Consider the following 21,370-nt stretch of genomic DNA (forward strand, 5'->3'; position numbering starts at 1 on the left):
ATTTCACAAAAAATATTTGAACCTGATCAAAAGTGTAGCTTTATAATTCGAGGTTATGACTATTTCCTAGAAAACTCCATTCACGTTGGGATGGACCATATATCGTAACTCAGGTATTTCCACATAGAGCAATTGGAATCAAAGATCCTAAACAGAAAAATACCTTCAAGTAAATGGCCAACGATTGAAACAATATGTAGATAAAATCAGAGATGGTGAGCAAGTTGACTCAGTTGAATTGCAGGATCTAATCTACAATTGAACTTTGGCTTAGTCTAGCTGAAGACCTTAAACTTAGCACTTGTTAGGAGGTAACCCAATATTTTATTTTTTAATTATCTAATTTTTTTTATTTTGTAAAAATTTTTGAGAAAGATAATTAGCCAAGTTGAGGGGGGAGCACCATGATCAATGGAGTTAAGAACACACCATGCCCAGCAATGAAGGACCTCTCAATCAAGATTACACACATCAAACTCAGGTGGTGTCCTTCCTTGTGACATTCTATGTTAGCTTTATTATGCTTCTCTTCTTCCATTGGGGACAATAAAAATTAAGTTGGGGAAGAGAATAACTAATTTAATTAAGTCTTTGAGTATGGTCAGAAATAATTAGTTTTGTGTATCTAAATTTTATCTTCATTTGAAGTTAACTAGGCACCCTAATCAATAAGTGATTAACGGTCTAGATAATTTTAGAGATATTGAGGAAGAAATTATTAAAGACACCCAATTAATGGAAGAATTTAGACTAGACTAAATTTTGGAGTGATTCTAGAATCCTCTTCCCACCATCTCAATGAAGAATCTACTTTATGGAGGTATGGGTGGAGAGGTCGAGGTATGCAAAAAAATTTTTTATTATAAAAAAAGATAAAATAAAAAAAAAGTTTTTAGCATTTTTCACTAAGTAACTGGACCCCTTCGCCTAAGTAAGTATTGTTGTTCGCATCAAAAGGTGAGAATGTGAAGAAATCTCTTGTATAGTCAATTTTTAACTCGTAATCTTTTTGACTCAAGTCAGTAAGCCTGAAGGGTATTTTACACCTAATGTCCTAAAGCCAACTAGTTTGGAAGTCATTGGCCTAAAGCTCGCTACAAGAGTCAATTAGAAAGCTTAAGGGGTTAGGACATTGCACTAACTGTACATGTAAATATTTCTACAAAGAAAAAAAAAGAAAAAAAAAAGAGAAAGAATAAAGGGACTAAATTATAAGAAGCCAATAAACCCTACTCACATCAAGTTAGAGGACTTAAAGAGTAAAGTGGAAAGGTGAAAGAAGATTTTTAAAAATTTTTATGGCTAATACTCAATCATTAATTAGGTCGAATTGATAATCCAATGAAGTACCTCATTGTTTTACCGGATATCCACTACAGTTAGAAATGTCTAGGATAACTTTCGATTCAAGGATAATTTGGTGCATAATGCTAATGTATCTATTTTACTCGAGGATGAGTAAAAATTCAAATTGGAAGGTGTGATGAATACTTAATTTAAGTCATTAAAGGTACTAAATATTATAATAATTGATATTATTTTATTAAAATTTGATACTCTCTAGTCTATTTTGCAGGTAATTGGGAGTTTGGGTTCATATGACTCAAATTGGATCAGACTTGAGTGAACCAGGCAACTAGCTCCTATTCCAGTGTGAACACAACTTAAAGATCAATGGAGGAGAATCAATATGAAGATCCAAGGGTCCTTATTCATGCTCCCACCTCTCTTTTCATGAAACCCTAGCCCCCCACTCTATAAACAGAACCCCAAGGCCTCCATCTTCTTCAATCAAGCCAACCTTAAGTTTTCTTCAAGCTTCTCTCTTTCTCTCTCCCTCTTCTTCTTCTTCATAAGTCTAGAGGAGGTACTAACCCTAGTACGATATTATATTCCTCCACAGATCTCTTTACCACATCTCATCAAATCTAGGAGAGGTCCTAATCCTAGTGCCGCTATTCTTTCTCTTCTACATACCCACTTCCATCAACCTTTCTTCCTTGGAGTTCCTAGACCAAGCCTTCCAGCCATCCTGTCACTGTCTGCACGGAGGAAGATGAAAGATTCAAGGAGATATATCCACCATCAGATGCAGCAAGAAGATCAATTTAGTTTAGTTGTCTTGTATCGTAATTTTATTTCTTTTCTTTATGTATGTTTTTTTATTTGATTAATAAAAAATAATTTTATTATAATTTTTTTTGCTTCTTTCTTAGTTTCTTACAATCTATTATTCTTTTCTTTTATATTTTTAAATAATTAACTAAGATCCCTGCAGATATGATTCCGACTCATCCTATCTACATAGTAGTGAGTAGAATTAATTTTGATGTGCTACGACATGCATCACTGACTTCGATAACTCATCCCCAAAGCGATGGCGAGGCTGAGGTAACAAATAAGACCTTACTACAAGGACTCAAGGCCCACCTAAGCCAAGCTAAAAGATTGTGGGTAGAAGAGCTATACCATATACTTTGGATGTATCGCATAACTCAGCGAGTTCCAACTGGAGAGACCCCCTTTAAATTGGCCATCAGGACTAAAGTTGTCATACCTCTTGAGATCGGTTTACCCATGCTACAAATGAAAGAATTTGATGAAGATAGTAATTCTATTGGACTGATGGTGAACTTGGACTAACTAGAAGAAATTCGAAACAAACATAGATTCGGATGGCCAACTACTAACAAAGGATAGCTCGCTATTACAACTTAAGAGTTAAGAAAAAAGCCTTCCGAGCCGGCAAACTTGATCTCCATAAAGCTGAAGTCTCATGCCCAACTGAACGATCAAAGCTCCCACCAAACTGAGAGGGCCCATACCGCATTGATGAAGTAGTTTGACTAGGAGTTTATCACCTTCATCAACTGAATGGAACTCTTATTCTCAAGACTTGGAACTTCGATAAGCTACGTATTTATCATCCTTAATTTGTAATTTTTATTGAACTAAATAATAAAAAAATATTTTTGCAGATCTGCATATTTTTTTGAAATAATGCGCGCTCTTCATCCACGAATGAGTTGAGCAAAATACATCTCCACGGTCTTCAACATGCGCTCCTCATCTATGGATGAGCTGAGTAGAATGTATCTCTACGATCTCTAACGCATGCTCCTCATCTACGAATGAGCTAAGTGAAATGCATCTTTATGATCTTTAGCATGCGCTCCTTGTCCATGGATGAGCTGAGCGGAATGCATCTCTACGATCTCCAACATGTGCTCCTCGTCCATGGATGAGCTGAGCAGAATGTGTTTCCAAATATTATCTAATGCACGATCTATTAACACGTTCCTTGTCCTCCTACGAGCTGATTGAACTGCCCCATACATTTCTGAACTCAATTTTTTACGAATAGGTTAAGCATATTGAAGTACAACAGATCTCAAAGTTTGAATCTATTCGGGGACATCATTAGTTTCCCCACTTCATCTTTGGAAGACATAATCTAGGGGTAACGGGTGTAATTCCGATTAACGACAACTATAAGGATCCCTACTTAAGGTTGGACACCAAACTCAACTACACTTCATCGGCCGACCTCCATAACTTGACATTTCGACATGCAAAAAGATGAATTCATTAAAAAAAATCTTCACAAAATTTTGGTTGGTCCGGTACAAAATACCTCGGTCGAGATCGAGGTTCTCAAAAAAGAATTGACCCATGTTTAAGCTCGAACATGCCCGAACTAAGGTACAAGAAATTTTTTAAACTCTATCAGGAGCATGAGACTCGTCGGCATCACTAGGGTTCGATAGGATGATGACCGCAGGAGGTTGGGCCAATGTTGCATCCTCAGTCGCATGATCTCCACAAGCCAGGCTGAAGATTTTCTTGGCTTGTACCTCCTCATCGCCGACCTCATCAATTCCCTCCTCGTCATCTGACTCCAAGGGCCTGAGGTTGAGGTCGGAAAATGATTCCTAACCTTCTCTTTGAAATCTGCAACCCCTTGCAAGTAAGACTTGGAGCCGAAATCCACCTTAATTTTTTGGACTTCCTTTGAGGAGTGGAAGGCATCGACCGTGATAACTTTAGCAGCCTTTAGTTTTTCTTTCCATTTATTATTCTCAATAGATAGCTGGGCCTCGACGTCACCTTGGGCTTTGGTGAGTTCGAACTCAAGCCATTTCACCTCGGCCTTCAACGATTTGACCTCTTCCTCGGCCTTATGCTTAAAAAGTTGGGCACCATCCACCCTCCTATTGGCCTGACTAGCCTTCTCCTCAGCTTTCTTAAAAATTTTTTGAGCCCCCAGATCACCTCGATGAAAGATCCACATGATGGACGAGTTAAAAAAAAATGATGAATGATAATGAAGATGAGATGCCAAGATCATAATGCGAACGAACTTATAAAGTCAGTGCTTATCCGAAGAAGAGAATTATATGAGTCTTGAACTTGAAAGGCGCCCCCTTCCATATCCAGGGCTTCAACATCAATGAGCATGATCACCGACCAAAGTAAATCCCGAACAATCCGATAGCCTCCGATGCCTTCCTGTTACATTGGGCCTCGGGTTCCAATAGAGCTCCCATCGAAGGAGAAACCTTAGTTGGTAAGTAGGTCGGGCGTGATGACATACGCACCAAAATTCAGAGAGTGCCTGAACTCCGTTGCGATGAAGAAATGGAAGGTCTGGGATTGAAGCCCCCGGATCAACGAATTTGAGGGGCTGGATGTCTCATGGCGCCGAAGACTCCTTTCTCAAAGGAGCACGATTGGGCCAAAGGAAAAAATGCCCACAGGCTGGGCGAGAATGGCCTCAGGTCGGCCGCATTTTGGAGTTGGTGTTGCACTTGCCTTCTTCCTCTTGGCAGTCCGACGAAGAGCCTCAACGTCCTCGGGCCTCGTAGCTGCATAAAAGATGAGGTTAGTCGAAAGTAAAGGATGGCGAACTGAAAAAGAACAAAACTCACTTACTTGTAGGATCGATCGAGCTCAACCTGACCTTGAACAAGTTCTCCTTGATAAGAAGCTTGGATAGTGGAGGGAGAGTGAGGCTGAAGATCTGTGCCAATATCTCCTCCTCGACATCCAAAAGAGTGGGAACTCTAACCACCGACCTCTGAGACTGGCCCCATATGTATTGAAGTCCCAAGATTGTTCGATCGAGATAAAGAAAAATTGCTCTTTCCAGTTATGCACCAGGAAGGAGCATCTCGGAAGAGATGCTGTCCCTTTCGAGGAGATGCATACCACCACCCCGTCTCTTAGGATGCTCTTTCAGTGTGAAGTAAGCCTTGAAGATGCGGGAGGTTGGTTCGACTCCAAAGAGAAGACAGTGGATCAAGAAGGCTAATATCTGATACCATGAGTTTGGCGCTATACTGCAAGGACTGACCTGATATGTGTTAAGTAACTCTACAACCAAACAATGAAAGGGCAACCTAAAGCCGGCCTCAGAGATTCCTCATAAAGGCCTACCCAATCTTGACGTGGAAGAGCTATACGCTCCCCGAGAACAGTGACATCTAGTCCGAATTCGATCGGAATTTGGTATTTCAGCCTAAAGACATCTAAATCCTCTGGGGTGAGGACAAAGTTCATACGAAATGGATCGAAATCAAGCACCTCACTCATTTTGGGTCTACCCAAAAAAGAAGCCACATCAGACCCAAGGTCTCCATCTCTTGGGTCATCACCTGAGGTCTAGATGGAAGTGGATGAACTCGACGCACTTATATTTAAAGGACAAGAGACTGACCTATGGGGGTGATGTGGTCGAGCAGAAAAAGGATGAAGACGGGAGTCAACTATAGCTTGGCTTCAATCGAGTAGAGTCACCAGGAGATGGAGTATCAGAGCTTCCCTCCTCTGAACAGCAGAAACAGTAAGAAGTAAAACTGTAACAGTACCTATTTATAGAAGCTCAGACGGCTCTAATCTACTGATAAATCACCTCCCCCCATCGATGTGTGTCAAGTGGAAACCGTGATTGGTCAGAATGGAGCTCTCGCAGATCCAGTAATCCAACGGCCTAGACGTGAAGACAGTTTGCCACAAGAAGCCGATCCTTGATGTGTGTCAGCCAAAAATAACTCGATGAAATCAGCTTCGACCTCAGACTGATACTCTCTTAATCGATCTTATTCAAATTTGGGCTCGACAGTGGAGGGTATTTGTTGTGGATCTCCACCTCGACCTCAGCTAGATGTATCCTCGGCTCTGTCCAAACTACGGAAGATGGGCATTGGTTGAATCATGTATCCGCAATGGGCCCAGAGGTTGCTGAACATCCCATATCATGCTGGTAGCGGCCTTTCTTAGTTCTCGATTTATATCGAGGACCTTACCTCGGCTCCGAATGAGCTATTTTAGGTCGTCCATGTCTGAGCTACGGTCTTCCCTGGCAGAATCCTTCTCTCTCCTAAATTAGAAAAGTCCAGTTAAAAGAGGATTTTTTTACAATCAGTCTCCGCAAAAGAAAATAACCTTTACAAATCAATCTGCATACCAAATTTGAAAAGCAATTAAGACTCCGAGACGTATACGACTCTGATTCCTCCCCTATAAATAAAGGGGCATATAAATCCTCAAAGTAAGTTCTCCACTTCCACTCTCTCCTTCTCATTGTTCTCCATCTTCTGACTTGAGCGTCGAAGGATCTTCACCGGAGAATACCTCGATGAAGATTTTTTGCAGGTATTTAAGTGAAGCTCCAGCAACAACGTCACTTCGCCCATCATCACCACAGCGATCCGATCTTAGGCGCTAAGATCAAAGCAACACATCCCATGAAAAATACCAAAATATACCTTCTTTATGAATTTTCACTTCAAATAAAATATAAAAAGTGACTTTCTATAAAAAAAAATTTTCTTTTAACTCTAAAGAGACTTCCCTCTCCATGTTACAAGAATTACCACCCCCTCTACTTCCCGCGAACAAACACATCTTAAAGGTGCATTTGGTTACACTTTTTGATTTTTTATTTTTAAAAAATATTTTTTATTTTTTTTTAATTTTTACTATTGAGTAAAAGTAAAAAAATAAAAAATATGTTTGGTAACTACGTTGCTATAAAATAAAAAGTAATATTTGGGGACGACGGATGAACAGCTCGATGAGAGAAAAAGATTCAGAAGGGAGGGAGAAGAGGTGGAGAGGTGACGAGCTCGATGAGAAGAAGGATTCGGGCTCTGTACTTTTTAGTTTGACGTTTTAGATATGCAAAAGTAAAAAAAATAAAAAAATAAATTTTAAAAAATAAAAAAATTTATTTTACATATAAAGTAATTATTTTGATTTTTTTTAATTTTGATTTTTTTATTTTTCATAATGTTACCGAATATTATTTATTAATTTTTATTTTTTAAAAATTAAAAATAAAAAAATATTTTTTTAATGACTAATCAAAGGCACCTTAAGAATTTTCAAGGCGTCGGAAGCCACCACAGCCATTATTTTTACGAACCGGTTCGGTAATGTTATCCTATCCGATTTACACGACACAGCAGTGTTACGAGGCGACCCAGTTCTCATCTCATATCTCCCTTCCAAGCCACAGGAAGAAACCATAAGCTTACAATCCTTATCCCACACATTGAGGCCGAGAATCCCTCCACGCCACCACGATGTAATAAAAGAATCCCAGCGAAGATAAGATCACAAACCTCATTGAAAAGAATACGCTGATATTATGTCACCCTTCTCCTCCAACAGCTACACTCTTCTTCTGTTCTCTATTTAATGGCCTCTCTACCTTCTCTTGCCATCAATGCCACCCTCCACAAGCTCGATCCCGACCCCAGAAAACTGTCCCCAACCTCTCTTCCCATCGAAAAGGTAATCACCTCCTTCTCTTTTCAACCCAAAGACAAATTAGTGTTCTTTGGTTTGTCTATCTTCTAAGTCTATATGATCATTGGAATCCATCAATCTTTCCCTTCAAACCTCATCAAGTTGTGATTTTTCTGCACCAAATCTCTGTTTCAATGAATAATTCGATGTAAAAATTGAATTTTGATCACAGAGTCTTGCCTACCAGCGAAGCCCGCCAATCCCGGAGAGCAGCTCAGAGGTATTGGCACAGTCTCTTAACTCACAAACTAGTATTCTTTTCTTCATTCAGCTTTAAGTCTATGTGACCATTGGAATCCATCGAGTCTTTCCCTCTAGACTTGATCCAGTTGTCAATTTTCTCTTACCTTTCTCTTTTTCAATGAATGATTTATGTAAAAATTGGATTTTGATCCCAGATCCTTGCCTACGAGAGAAGCCCACTGAGGACGGAGAACAGCTTCGATGTATTGCCACAGCCTCTTGATGTCCAGGAAGCACTTGACATCCTAAGAGAAGGCAACCGAGTCGAGTCGGTCCTTTATGTCCCACTTCTCCAACAATGCATCGATAACAGGTCGCTCCCTGATGCTGAGATCCTCCATGCTCACATTATCAAGACTGGAACTCATGAAGATCTCTTTGTATCGACGTCACTTGTCAACGTTTACATGAAATGTGGTGCTGCAGGCCATGCACGTAAGCTTTTTGATAAATTGCCCCATAGGAATATTGTGACTTGGACAGCATTGATCACTGGCTATGTTCACAATTCTCAACCAGACTGTGCGGTTGAAGTGTTTATTCAGCTATTAGAATCAGGGGTCTACCCGACCAATTATACATTAGGGGCTGTTCTAAGTGCATGCTGTGCTCTGTATTCTATTGAGATTGGCGAGCAAGTTCATGGGTACATGATCAAGTATGGAATTGAGTCAAATACGAGCATTGGGAACTCTCTCTGCAGCTTGTACTCCAAATGTGGGAGCTTGGAGTTTGCAGTGAAGGCCTTTCAAAGAATTCCCGATAAGAATGTGATCTCATGGACGACGGTCATATCAGCTTGTGGTGATCAAGGGGATACTGAGCTGGGTTTGAGGCTGTTTATCGAGATGCTTTCAGAAAATGTTGAACCAAACGAGTACACATTGACGAGTGCTCTAAGCTTGTGTTGTACAGTACAAGATCTTAGTCTTGGAAAGCAGGTCCACTCATTCTGCATCAAATTTGGATGCGAGTTTAATGTTCCTGTGAAGAATGCAATCATGTACTTGTATCTGAAATGTGGGGAGATCAATGAGGCAAGGAGATTGTTTGATGAAATGGAAACTGTTAGTCTAATAACATGGAATGCAATGATTGCTGGCCATGCTCAGATGATGAATTCAGCAAAGGATGATGTCACAGCATATCGTAGTGGAACAGAGGCACTTAGAATGTTCCTTAAGTTGAATCGATCAGGAATGAAACCAGACCTGTTCAGCTTCTCAAGCATCCTATCTATTTGCAGTGGTCTTGTAGCCTTGGAGCAGGGTGAGCAGATCCATGCCCAGACTATCAAGACTGGGTTCCTATCTGATGTGGTTGTGAGCAGTGCATTGGTGAACATGTATAACAAGTGTGGATGCATTGAAAAAGCAACAAAAGCTTTTGTGGAGATGTCAAGAAGGACTATGATATCCTGGACTTCTATGATAACAGGCTACTCCCAGCATGGTCGGTCTAGGGAAGCAATACAACTGTTTGAGGACATGAGATTGTCTGGGGTGAGGCCAAACCAAGTTACTTTTGTTGGAGTTCTCTCAGCTTGCAGCCATAGTGGTATGGTTGACAAGGCTGAGTACTATTTCAACATGATGAAGAATGAGTACAGGATCGAGCCTGTTATGGACCATTATGCATGCATGGTTGATATGTTTGTGAGGTTGGGGCGGTTGGAGGATGCATTTGCTTTTGTGAAGAAGATGCATTTTGAGCCCAATGAGATCATATGGTCTATTTTAATTGCAGGATGTCGGAGCCATGGGAATATGGAATTGGGTTTTTATGCTGCTGAGAGGTTGCTAGAACTCAAGCCTAGAGGGATTGAGACCTATGTGTTGTTGTTGAACATGTACATATCAGCAGAGAGATGGCAGGATGTATCAAGGGTGAGAAAGCTCATGAAAGATGAGAAAATTGGAAACATGAGGGATAGAAGTTGGATAGTATCAAAGATAAGATTTATTTTTTTAGAGCTGATGATAGAACCCACACTCAGAGTGCTGAAATGTACAAATTGTTAGAAAGCTTGCTTGAAAAAGCAAAAGGTTTGGGATATGTTCCCTATAAATGTGTCGAGATATCCGATGATGAGGACGAAGAGAAGAAATTTGGTTCCACTACTCATCATAGTGAAAGATTGGCTATTATTTTTGGGTTGATAAACATGGCAGAAGATGCATCCATTCGAGTTGTTAAAAATATCACTATGTGCAGGGACTGCCATAGCGCTGTCAAGTTCTTTTCAATACTGACAAAGAGAGAAATTATTGTTCAGGATAGCAAGCGGCTTCACAAGTTCATAGATGGACAATGTTCTTGTGGAGATTTTGGTGCTCTTCTATGATACTACTGATGTCTCTTTCTGATTGGAAATTCAAATTAATTTCTGGTAATTGGATCATTGAGGTCATTTTTTTGCTCCAAGACACCATGCCCCATGAACTTCTAACAGATTTTCAGAGGGTTTGGGGAACAATCCATTTGATTTTCCTGATCTCTTATTCGGTTTGACCAAAATGATTGTGAATGTTGTAAATGGCATTAGCAAAACCATGAATTTGATCATTATGCTTTCAAAAAAAAAACATATGATCTTATGTTTTAAGGGATCAAGATTTATTTGTTCCGTTCGGAAGATAAGAAGCTTGAAGAGTGTTTCATGTGGTTATAATTATGATTCCTGGAGGAAAGCGCTTTTAATGTTTTCTTAGCAGCGGTTAGTGGAAAGGAATGATGACTGGAATCCCATTGTTCTTTCACTTAAGCACAATAGTCTGAGTGGTGGAAGTCAGGAAGACCCCTTGTAGTGTGAGCTCTTGACAGTGGATGATGCCAGCTTAATGATGAAACCTCGAGAGATAGTGATGTGGCTTCCCTGGGAATTATTTCTGAAAGCACTGCTTCACTCCCTGATGGCTTTCCTGTTGGTTTTTTTGGCTGGTTTCTGTGAATTGTTATATCATTACCGCAGTGAAGCATTTCTTCAAGGTAGGGTATTTCTGCGCTAGAACCAGTGGTTACCCCTGATCCAAGAATTGGCAGCAGCAGTGGTGAAAATTTTCATCCTACTACTCTGAGAATGTACTTCATGGTCTATTAATAGAAGTCTCATTTGTACAAGATCCTCTGTTCTATTGCCCTCTGTTGTGTAACTAGCACTCTTTGGTGGCAGAAAATTGGCTAATCATGATAAGAAACTCATCTGAAATGATCACCAACAATTAGTTTACTTTCCTTCTTCCTAGCTAGTTTGATCTAGACAAAATAGATGCTATTCCTAGTAAACATTCCCTGTCCAAATCAATAAAAAAAAGAGTGGTTTGCTTCACCAGCAAGCGAAGACGAGGCCCACTTGCAATACCAATTTAAGCAAGCATCAAGAGGTCTTTGAGTAGGCCTAGTCCGCTATCATTTTGGTGTTTAAAGTTATGAGATGCTTTATTGGTAATATTGCCATAAGGCTCTAGAGAGATGTTGATATGGCTGGAGTTGGATACCGTCTGAGATCCGTGACGCTGAAAGATTGTTGCCCCCAGTAATGATTTTAATGATCATAAAATATTTAAGCATATTTTTATATTAATATTATTTAAAAATTTATCAAAGAATATTTTTGTAAGAAGAAAAGATCATTAAAAAATTTCAAACATAATTGAAGATCATTTGAGTCAAGAAAAATTAAGTTTGAAGGACTTTGGCACAAGAAAAATCCGCTCAAAGCATTCGAGCAGATCCACCCAAAGAATCGAGCCGACTCTAGCACGGTACGTCTTTACTATTTTGGCTTGGTATGCAGCTGAATCGGCTCGAGATGGATTGGAGCCGGCTCTCTCAGGGTGATAGAGGTGTTTCTGGATTCTAACGGTCGAGCCAGCTCGAAATTGGGACCGAATCAGCTCTCTCAGGTCAGCAGAAAAAAGAATTTTGAAGACCGCTAGTCGAGCCAGTTCGAGGACAGATTCGAATCAGCTCTCTTAGAAAAACAGAATGTGAAATTTTTCAGAAATGCAGTTCGAGTTAGCTCGAAGGTAAAATCGAGCCAGCTCTCTCAGTCGGATAGAAGATAAAATTTTGGAAAAACATTGTTCAAGCTGACTCGAGATCAATCTGTATCGACTCGACGCTATTTGACAGGCGCAACGGCTATTTTTGTAGATGCTGTTTTTCGATCAAAAAAAGCTTTCAATGGCTATTTTCCACCTCTAATGGTCATAAATGGCTAGAATCAAATCCAAAACACTCAGAGCTTGGAGGAAAGGGATGAGAGATAAAAAGAAAAGTAAGGAATAAAAAAGAAGAACTGTTCATGAGTAAGAGATCACTTTTGAGCATTCAATATACTTCAAGAGAGTCCACCAATTTTCAATCAACATTCTCTTGACTTTTCTGAGTACATTCAAAGAGGAGAAAGAGAATTCACTACTAGCATTCAAAGTTTTCTTAAAAGAGAGCTTCAACAACAATAATTCAACCATCATCAGGGAGTTTATTGTTGTTCTTTTTTTTATTTAAAAAGTGCTGTAGTAGTTTCGGTAGGGGCTGAAACTTGAAGCACTGATTTTGTACCAAACTAGGATTAGTTTGAGAGAGCCTTGGAACAAAGCTTGTAAAGATTTTGATTGGTTGATCTGGGGTAAAACCAATTAAGTTTGTTTGTGAGCCCGATGAAAACAAACACGCTGTAATCAGATTGATTATAGTGAAAATTCTCAAGAGATAGTTTGGAAAGTGGATGTAGGTGCTTGAGGTGCACTGAACTACTATAAATTGGCTGTATTTGTATATGTGTGATCCCTTACTTCTTCTGCTATTGTTTTCAGCTCATTTGTTCACTGTATTTTCAGCTTATATTTCTGCACTATACACATTAGTTTAAATTTGAAAAAGTTTTAACAACCTAATTCATCCCTCCTCTTGGATTGTCTAGCTAGGCAACAATTGGTATCAGAGTTTTGAGTTTCTGCTAATTGTTGATCTCACAATCAAGAGAAAAAGATCATGACAACTTAATTGGGAGGATTACTTATCGAAGGACAGTCCACCAATAGACTACCTCTTTTCAATGGGTCGAATTATATCTATTGGAAAGCTCGCATGTGTATATTCATACAAGCTCTTGATTATAATAGATGGAGTGTCACAATCAATGGACTACACATACCTACAACCATTGTGGATGGCATTGCAAAATCCAAGCCCGAGAAGGATTGGAATGAAACGGACAAGAAACTTGCCCAATTGAATGCTAAGGCAATGAATGTACTCTATTGTGCTCTTGATGCTAACAGTTTAACTGAATTTTCACATATGATTCAGCAAAAAAAAATTGGGACAGACCTAAGATAACGCATGAAGGGATAAATCAAGTAAAAGAATCAAAAATCAATATACTTGTGCATCAGTATGAATTGTTTAAAATGGATCTTACTAAATCAGTTATTAGCATATTTACACACTTTACTAATATCGTTAATGGACTTAAAAGCCTAAATAAAGTTTATGATAACAGTGAATTGGTGAGGAAGATTCTTAGATCTTTGCTTAGGATGTGGGAAGCAAAAGTCACAGCCATTCAAAAAATAAAAAATCTAAACAAATTGCCACTAGAGAAGCTGATCGGATCCTTAATGACACACGAGTTGGCAATGGGGCAGCACAATGAAGATGAAGTCGAAAAAAGAAGACCATTACCCTAAAATCCACTGCAATTGAAGAAGATGAAAGACAGTCCTCCAAAGATGATAATGATGACAGTGAGGACATGGCCCTTGTAATAAAAAATTCAAAAAATTTATGGAAAGAAGAAGAAAAAGATTCAAGAGAAGGAACCTGACCAAAGGAGAGCCGAGCAGGGAGAAAGAGAAGGAACCACCCTTATGCTATGAATGCAAGAAATCGAGATATTTCAAGACTGACTGTCCAATCTTGAAGAAATCACTTAAAAGAACCAAGAAGAAGGTCATGGTAGTAACATGGAGCGACAACGAGGAGTCTAGCTCTGGTGAGATGACTCAAAATGAAGAAATTTTTGTTTTATAGCTTTGGATGACGAGGTGACAACTGAATCTTTCTTAGAATTTATATTTAATGAACTTCAAGATACTTTTCATGACTTAATGAAAAATTTAAAAAAATAAGCTTGAAAAATAAAAATCTGAAAGTAATGAATAAAGTTTTAATCAAAGAAAAGAAAGAAACTCTTTAAAACAATAATCAATTAAAGGAAAAGAATGAAATCTTAAATAAGGAAGTTGATAAACTAAAATCTTTGATAGAAAAATTCACATATAGTTCAGATAAATTACAAATGATATTAAATAGTCAAAAGAGAGTCTATGATAAGGTGGTTTAGGATATAAATCAAATAATAAATAAAATTTTTTAAAAACTTTTTTTGTGCACCATCATCCACTTATAGCACTTCTCACATAATATGTTTCAGCTATGGAAGAATAGGACACAAGGCATTTGCATGTAATTCAAGAAAAATTATTGACAAAATAGTTAAGAAAATCTGGATTTCTAAAGGAACATAGTTACTAATCCTAAAGGACCAAAAAAACTTGGGTACATAAGAAAGCTATTTGATTTTTATGTATAAAAGGTTTGCAGTCAATGGATCAAAATGAAAGTGGTACTTGAATAGTGACTTTCAAGATATATGACGAGTGACAAGGAGCAATTCTTCGTCCTTAAGAAAAAGAAAGGAGAGTAATCACCTTTGGCGACCATGGCAAACACAAGATTATTGGCATTGGTAACATTCAGATTACTCCTTTTACTTTCATTGATAATATATTGTTAGTTGATAATTAAAATATAATCTACTTAGTATTGGTCAATTGTGTGACAAAGATTTTGAAGTAGTATTTAAATTATCTTCATGTGTAGTTACTAATCCCTTTGATAATAGTATCAAATTCATTGGATATAGGTGTGGCAACATCTACTTGGTTGATTTCGATGAGATAGCCATGAAGAGCGGCCAATGTCTTATTATTAAGGATGCTAAGATCAAAAAAATAGTTGGCTATGGCATCATAGATTAGGATATGCAAGCATGCATACTCTATCAAAATTAGTTGTTAGAGATTTAGTTAAAGATTTATTCCAATTGAATTTTGAATATAATCATATTTATAATGCATGTCAATTTGATAAACAAATTAGGAGAAATTTTAAATCCAAAAATATAATTTCAACTTCTAGGCCACTCGAATTAATTCACATGGACTTACTTGAACCTACTAGGACTACAAGGGTAGGTGAAAAAAAATATAGATTTATAATAATTGATGATTTCTCATATTTTACTTGGATTTTATTTTTGGTACACAAAGATGAAGCTTTTTCTGTCTTTTCAAAATTTTATAAAAAAATCTTGAATAAAAAGAATTCAACTATAGTTTGTATTTACAGTGACTACAGCACTAAATTTGAAAATAATTTTTTTAAAAAAAATTTGCAATGAAAATAATTTTGAACACAACTTTTTGTACTAAGAACCACATAATAAAATGATGTAGTTGAAAGAAAAAATAGAACCCTGTAGATATGACTCGTACCATATTGTATGAAGAAAATCTATCTAAATATTTTTAGATTGAAGCCATAAACACAGCATGTTATATCCTTAATAAATTTCAATTTACCTTATTTTAAAGAAAACCTCCTATGAACTTTGAAAAAAAAAAGACCTAACATTAATTACTTCCATATTTTTGGTTGCAAATATTTTATTCATAACAATAAAAAGATAATCTAGATAAATTTGATACTAAGACTACTGAGGATATCTTTTTTGGATACTCCATATCTAGTAAAGCATATAAGTCTTCAACAAGCGCACCTTGGTTGTTGAAGAATCTATTCATGTTATCTTTGATGAAGCTAACAACTTATCTTTGAAAAAGAAAGATATGTTTGAAGATGATGTAAGAATTCTAGAGAATGGAATGAAGGAGCTCAATTTGAAAGAAAGATCCACTCAAAATAAGGATGAAGGAACAAAGGATGCTGAGTAAGAGAAAAATACTGAACAAGAAGTAATCCAAAGATATAGTGATCTATCCAAAGAGTGGAGGTATGCATACAACCATCCAAGAGATCTAATCATAGGTGATCCTTCATAAGGGATAAAAATTAGATCCTCTTTTAGAAATACTTTTGATTATCTTGCATTTATCTCTCAAATTAAATCCAAATACATAGAAGAGGTTGAAAATGACTCAAATTGGATGCTTGCTATACAAGAGGAACTAAATCAATTTGAGAAAAACAATGTCTGGACACTAGTTAGTAGACCTATTGACCATCCCATTATTGAAACCAAATGGATTTTCAGAAATAAATTGGATGAAAATGGTAATATAGTTTGAAACAAAGCTAGATTAGTAACCAAGAGATATAATCAAGAAGAAGGGATTGACTTTGATAAAATATATGCTCCTATAGCAAGAATAGAAGCTATTAGGCTATTACTTGCTTTTGCTTACTACATGAACTTTAAATTAATTCAAATGGATGTAAAAAGTATCTTCTTGAATAGTTATATTACTGAAGAAGTGTTTATAGAATAACCCCCCGAATTTGAAGATCACTCATTTCCAAATCATGTTTTCAAATTAAATAAAGCTTTATACAACCTAAAACACAGACCTAAGACATGGTATAAAAGACTTAGCAAATTTTTATTAGAAAACAAATTTAATAGAGATAGTGTAGGTACAACATTATTTTTGAAAAGAAAAGATAATGACCTTCTTATAGTTTAAGTTTATATGGATGATATTATTTTTAGAGCTACTAATGAGGATCTTTATCGAGAATTTGCTGAGTTAATGCATGATAAATTTGAAATGAGCATGATGGAAAAGCTAACTTTCTTTCTTAGACTTAAATCAAGGAAGAGATCTTCATCAACCGAACCAAGTATATTAGAGAAATACTTAAGAAGTTTGGCATGAAGAACGCAAAAAAAATTGGCACACCAATGAGCCCCACATGCAGACTTGACAAAGATGAACATGATAAGAGTATGAATAAAAAGTTCTATAGAGATATGATTGGTTTTCTACTTTACTTGACTACAAGTAGGTCTGATATACTATTTAGTGTTTGCTTATGTACTAGATTTTAGTCTAACCCCAAAGAATCTCATATGCTAGCTATTAAAAAAATTTTAAGATATTTAATGGAAATACAAAACTTAGGTTTATGGTACTTTAAGCAAATCTTAATTGATTTAATTAAATTTTCAGATACTTATTATGGGGGATGTAGAATTAATAGAAAAAGTACTAGTGGCACATGTCAATTTTTAGGACTGAACTTAATCTCATGGCTTAGTAAAAAGTAAAATTTGGTAGCATTATCTATGGCCGAAATCGAATATGTTGTAACTGGAAGTTGCTGTGCTCAACTTCTTTGGATTAAGCAACAACTTAAGGATTATGACATTGAGAAAAATAATTTTTTTTTTAAAATGTAACAATACTAGTGCTATCAATTTAACTAAGAATCCCATTAAACATTCTAGGACTAAACATATTAAAATTAGGCACCCCTCTTTAGGACTCTCTCTTCCCTTTGACTCATCTTTTCTTTTGAATTTGATTCAAATAAGGAATAGGATCTTATCCTAATCTCGAAGGGGCATTGAGGCTTTTAAATTGTATGACAAAACAAAAAAAATTAAGGGAGTGCACTAAGAAGGATTTCTGAGAGTTTTACTTATGCGAGTTCTCTCTTGCTGCCTTTCCCATCTCAATGCATCTCATCCCTTCCTCTTGATCTCAACGCCCAAGATCAGATCAGATCTGATCTATTAAAGGTGTTTGGAGTTGCATAGGGCAATGGGGAATAATTTTTTTGCGACAAAAATTAAGAAGGTAGGAGGGTGTGCATTAGATAGGTGATGCAGCTTCTTTCTTGGTTCCGCATGTCTTTCTCATCGTCCCACCTCTCCTCCTTTCATCTCCATGCCATCTCACCACTTGTTCTTAGATTTGATCTAAGATAGAGAGAGATTAAAGAGAGAGAGGAAGAGAAGAAAAGGTGTTTTCTTCCTCATCTTAGTGGTAAAATTTAGATTCCATCAGATATGCGTGAAAGAGTTTGTGCAGCCTTCATCTTCTTCATGATCTAGAAGAAGAGGATCCAGATCCAAGAGAGGAGCGAGGCTTGTAAGGTACTAGCACACCGATAGCCTTGGTGTTTTGATCAGACATCTCTATATGGATACCAGCAGAGGTCGGATACTTGCGTGGCTCAGATGCAAACCCTCGACATCCACAGGATCCGATCAGGTATGGAGATCAGATCTCAGATTTATGTTATTGACTTTTGTTTTGTTTTCAAATTTCGGATCATGGTGATGTGTTCGTATGAAGTTTCTTGCATAGTTTGCAGATGAGATCTAGGACGTGATTTGAATTAAAAAGAGTTTTAATTTATTTAATTTTTTCTGTATATAAAATTGATTTATGAAAAAATTTTAAATTATATGTATGAAACTATCTCTTTTTCTAACAGTGGTATTAGATTCATGGGTTCTGTTATGAACATGAAACCACTCAGATATGAAATCTAATTTGCAGAAATCAGATTTGAAGATTAGTTAATGCTTCACATCGTTCTGATAAGTCATTATCTAAGAACGATGTAGAACATTAATTAATGGTAGATCTAAAAATTTCTGCATATTGTAATATGATTATAGGATTATTTCAAAGCTAAAATTATTTCAGATCTGAAATAAGTCATGAGTTGTTCAGATTTGAAATTAGTTTCAGAACTGAATACGTTAAGTAGAGTTTAATTTGGATCTAGTTTGGTTGCTGAAATTATTTCATATATGTGATATATGATTGCATGTATAGATTTGAATTATAGTTCATTTGTATGATATGTGAAAGATAATTAGATCTGAAATTTAGTCTTTATATATGTGATATGTTAGATTATATCTCCTAGTAGCTTAGTATTCAGATTGAGATAATCACCATGATCGTCCGGTTATAAGAGGTAGAAGGGATTAAAGTCTCTCTCTTGCCCATTCGATGGGTTCTCTTATGACGTGTAGAGATATTGATTGTGATATTTTTCATGAAAAAGAACCACGAACAAAAAATTATATGTGATACATATTTTGGATCTGATTATGCATGTATTTTTATGTATTTTAGATCAATAAATCATATATCTGATATTATAGTATTTGATACATGATCTGAAATTTAATTTTTGCAAAATCCTAGATCAAAAATCTTAGGTTTTGTTTGTTTGAAACCCTGAAATTATGGCTGGTACACCTGTGGAGTCGACTCGATTCTTGTTTGAGTCGACTCAAGTGCTTGGCGAGTTGACTCATTTTGTTAGAGTCGACTCGAGATCTTGGTGGATCAGCTTGTTTGCAGGTGAGCCAACTCAATTCTGTAAACCATGGTCTATGGGTTTCTGTTTGTTATGGTGAGCTGATTCAGTCTCAATGTTGAGCCGACTCATTATGATGAGTCAACTAGAGATCCAAGGTGAGTCGACTTGATTATACAGACAGAAAATTATATGAGATACAATATAAAATAGTTTAGATCAAAAATTATTTCGACATCTAAACTAAAACCCATGTACATAATGCACTTAATTGAGAATAAAGATTCGAAATTAAAATATCTAAAATTATGAATTTAAGATCTAAATTTTAATGCATAAAATATGGGGTTCAGATATGGATCGAATAAATTAGGTCTAAAGACTAAACTACAACTAGGATCATTAATTAGATCAGGCTAGAACCCTTTTTAATTTTGAGCAGTTGATCGAACCTAATCAAAAGTTGCTTAGGATTAGGTCAAAGAGGCTCAAAATTGAGTTCAGTTGTAGTTAATCAAATCGATTCACATGTGATGTGAATGGATTAAATCAAGATCAAATTTGGCTTGGTGGTCTAAGCCTGAGTAACTAGGCTGACCTGTTTGATTCTAATAGACCAATTGGTATCTAAGATAAGTTTGACAGTTCGATCGGTGTTTTTAATTGAGAGCATGCTTATCTGACTATTTCGATGGTGTTTAAGACAAGCATCGATATACCCTCCCATCGATCTTACTTACCTGATCAATTTGGTCGATTAGAAATTGAATAAAGTTGTTGGTCATTCGTGTTCACCCATGCCGATTAGGTTGGTCAGATATGAGATGTGCTGATCTAAACCAGATCAGTCATTTATATCAGATGTATGTGATTATTAGAAGAAACCTAAACCTAAATCTTCTCACTAAATATTAAGTCTAATGGTCTTCCACCGTTGTAGAGATACGGATGTCTTTTTCGATGTTGATCGTTCTCGACTGGTCATAATAGTTTGGTTGTATCAGAAAAGCACAACCACTCTATTGGCATTAGATGTCCCAGGGTAAAGATGGGGTTGTGCCTAATAATTGTTAGATGAGAGACCTAATAACCATTTTGCCTCTGTTGGTGAATGATGGGTGGGGCTTAACTAAGGAGTATAGTCAATAATTGTTAGGTGAGCCCACATGACTTAGAGACCAAGTCGCTGCGACATGCTTAGAGAAGCATCTAGATAAAGAGTTATCCATGCATTGATGTACATGTCACCAATAACTGTTAGATGAGGTACCATACATCGATGGGACTGTAGCACCCACTAGAAGCTCAATTATCGTATTAGGATTTTTGCTTCTCCATCTGAGGAGTGTGAGAGACTCAAAAAATTTGTGAGAGTCTTTGTTTGTTTTTTAAGTCTTTAAAGCAAATAATTTTAAGTACAATCATCTAATTAAATCTTTACTCTCTACAATTTATAATGTCAGCTTCCAACCCTCTAGCTCGAATCTTAGATATCAACTACTTAACTGAAACTAATTACATATTCTGGCTCAAAAATCTAAAAATTATTCTTAATTTTTAAAAAATTAAGTCATATTCTTGATCAGATTATCCCTATATCATCAGCTTATCCAATCTATAGTCAACGAGCTATATCTGACAAATGGTGAGAAAATGATAATAAAATTAGATGCTATAAATTGGAGTCCATGCTTGATGAACTCCAATATATGCATAAGGACATGGAGACTACCAACGATATACTGACTCATCTACAACAGTTGTGAGGTGATCAGAGTCATACAGCATATGAGATGCATGATGGATAGTTTGTCCATGATTATTGTTTGACAATGATTAAAGATATTGAGGAGCTTGAGAAGCTTGACATGACCACGCACAAGAAATTACTAGTTGATTTGATCCTACAATTCTTTTTTGATTTGTATGAATAGTTTATGAA

General features: G+C 36.7%; 1 protein-coding gene across 1 annotated transcript; it reads left to right on the forward strand.

Moving 5' to 3' along the window:
* Positions 1-7,542: 7,542 nt before the first annotated feature.
* LOC105051153 (putative pentatricopeptide repeat-containing protein At3g15130) lies at positions 7,543-11,175 on the forward strand. Its single transcript, XM_010931465.4, is given in 4 exon segments — positions 7,543-7,797; positions 7,985-8,032; positions 8,211-9,993; positions 9,996-11,175. Coding segments are annotated over 4 exon segments (2,331 nt in total). The 5' UTR covers positions 7,543-7,701; the 3' UTR covers positions 10,400-11,175.
* The last annotated feature ends 10,195 nt before the right edge of the window (positions 11,176-21,370 follow it).

This window comes from Elaeis guineensis, chromosome 9 (genome assembly GCF_000442705.2).
Source record: "Elaeis guineensis isolate ETL-2024a chromosome 9, EG11, whole genome shotgun sequence".
In the NCBI taxonomy this organism is placed as follows: domain Eukaryota; kingdom Viridiplantae; phylum Streptophyta; class Magnoliopsida; order Arecales; family Arecaceae; genus Elaeis; species Elaeis guineensis.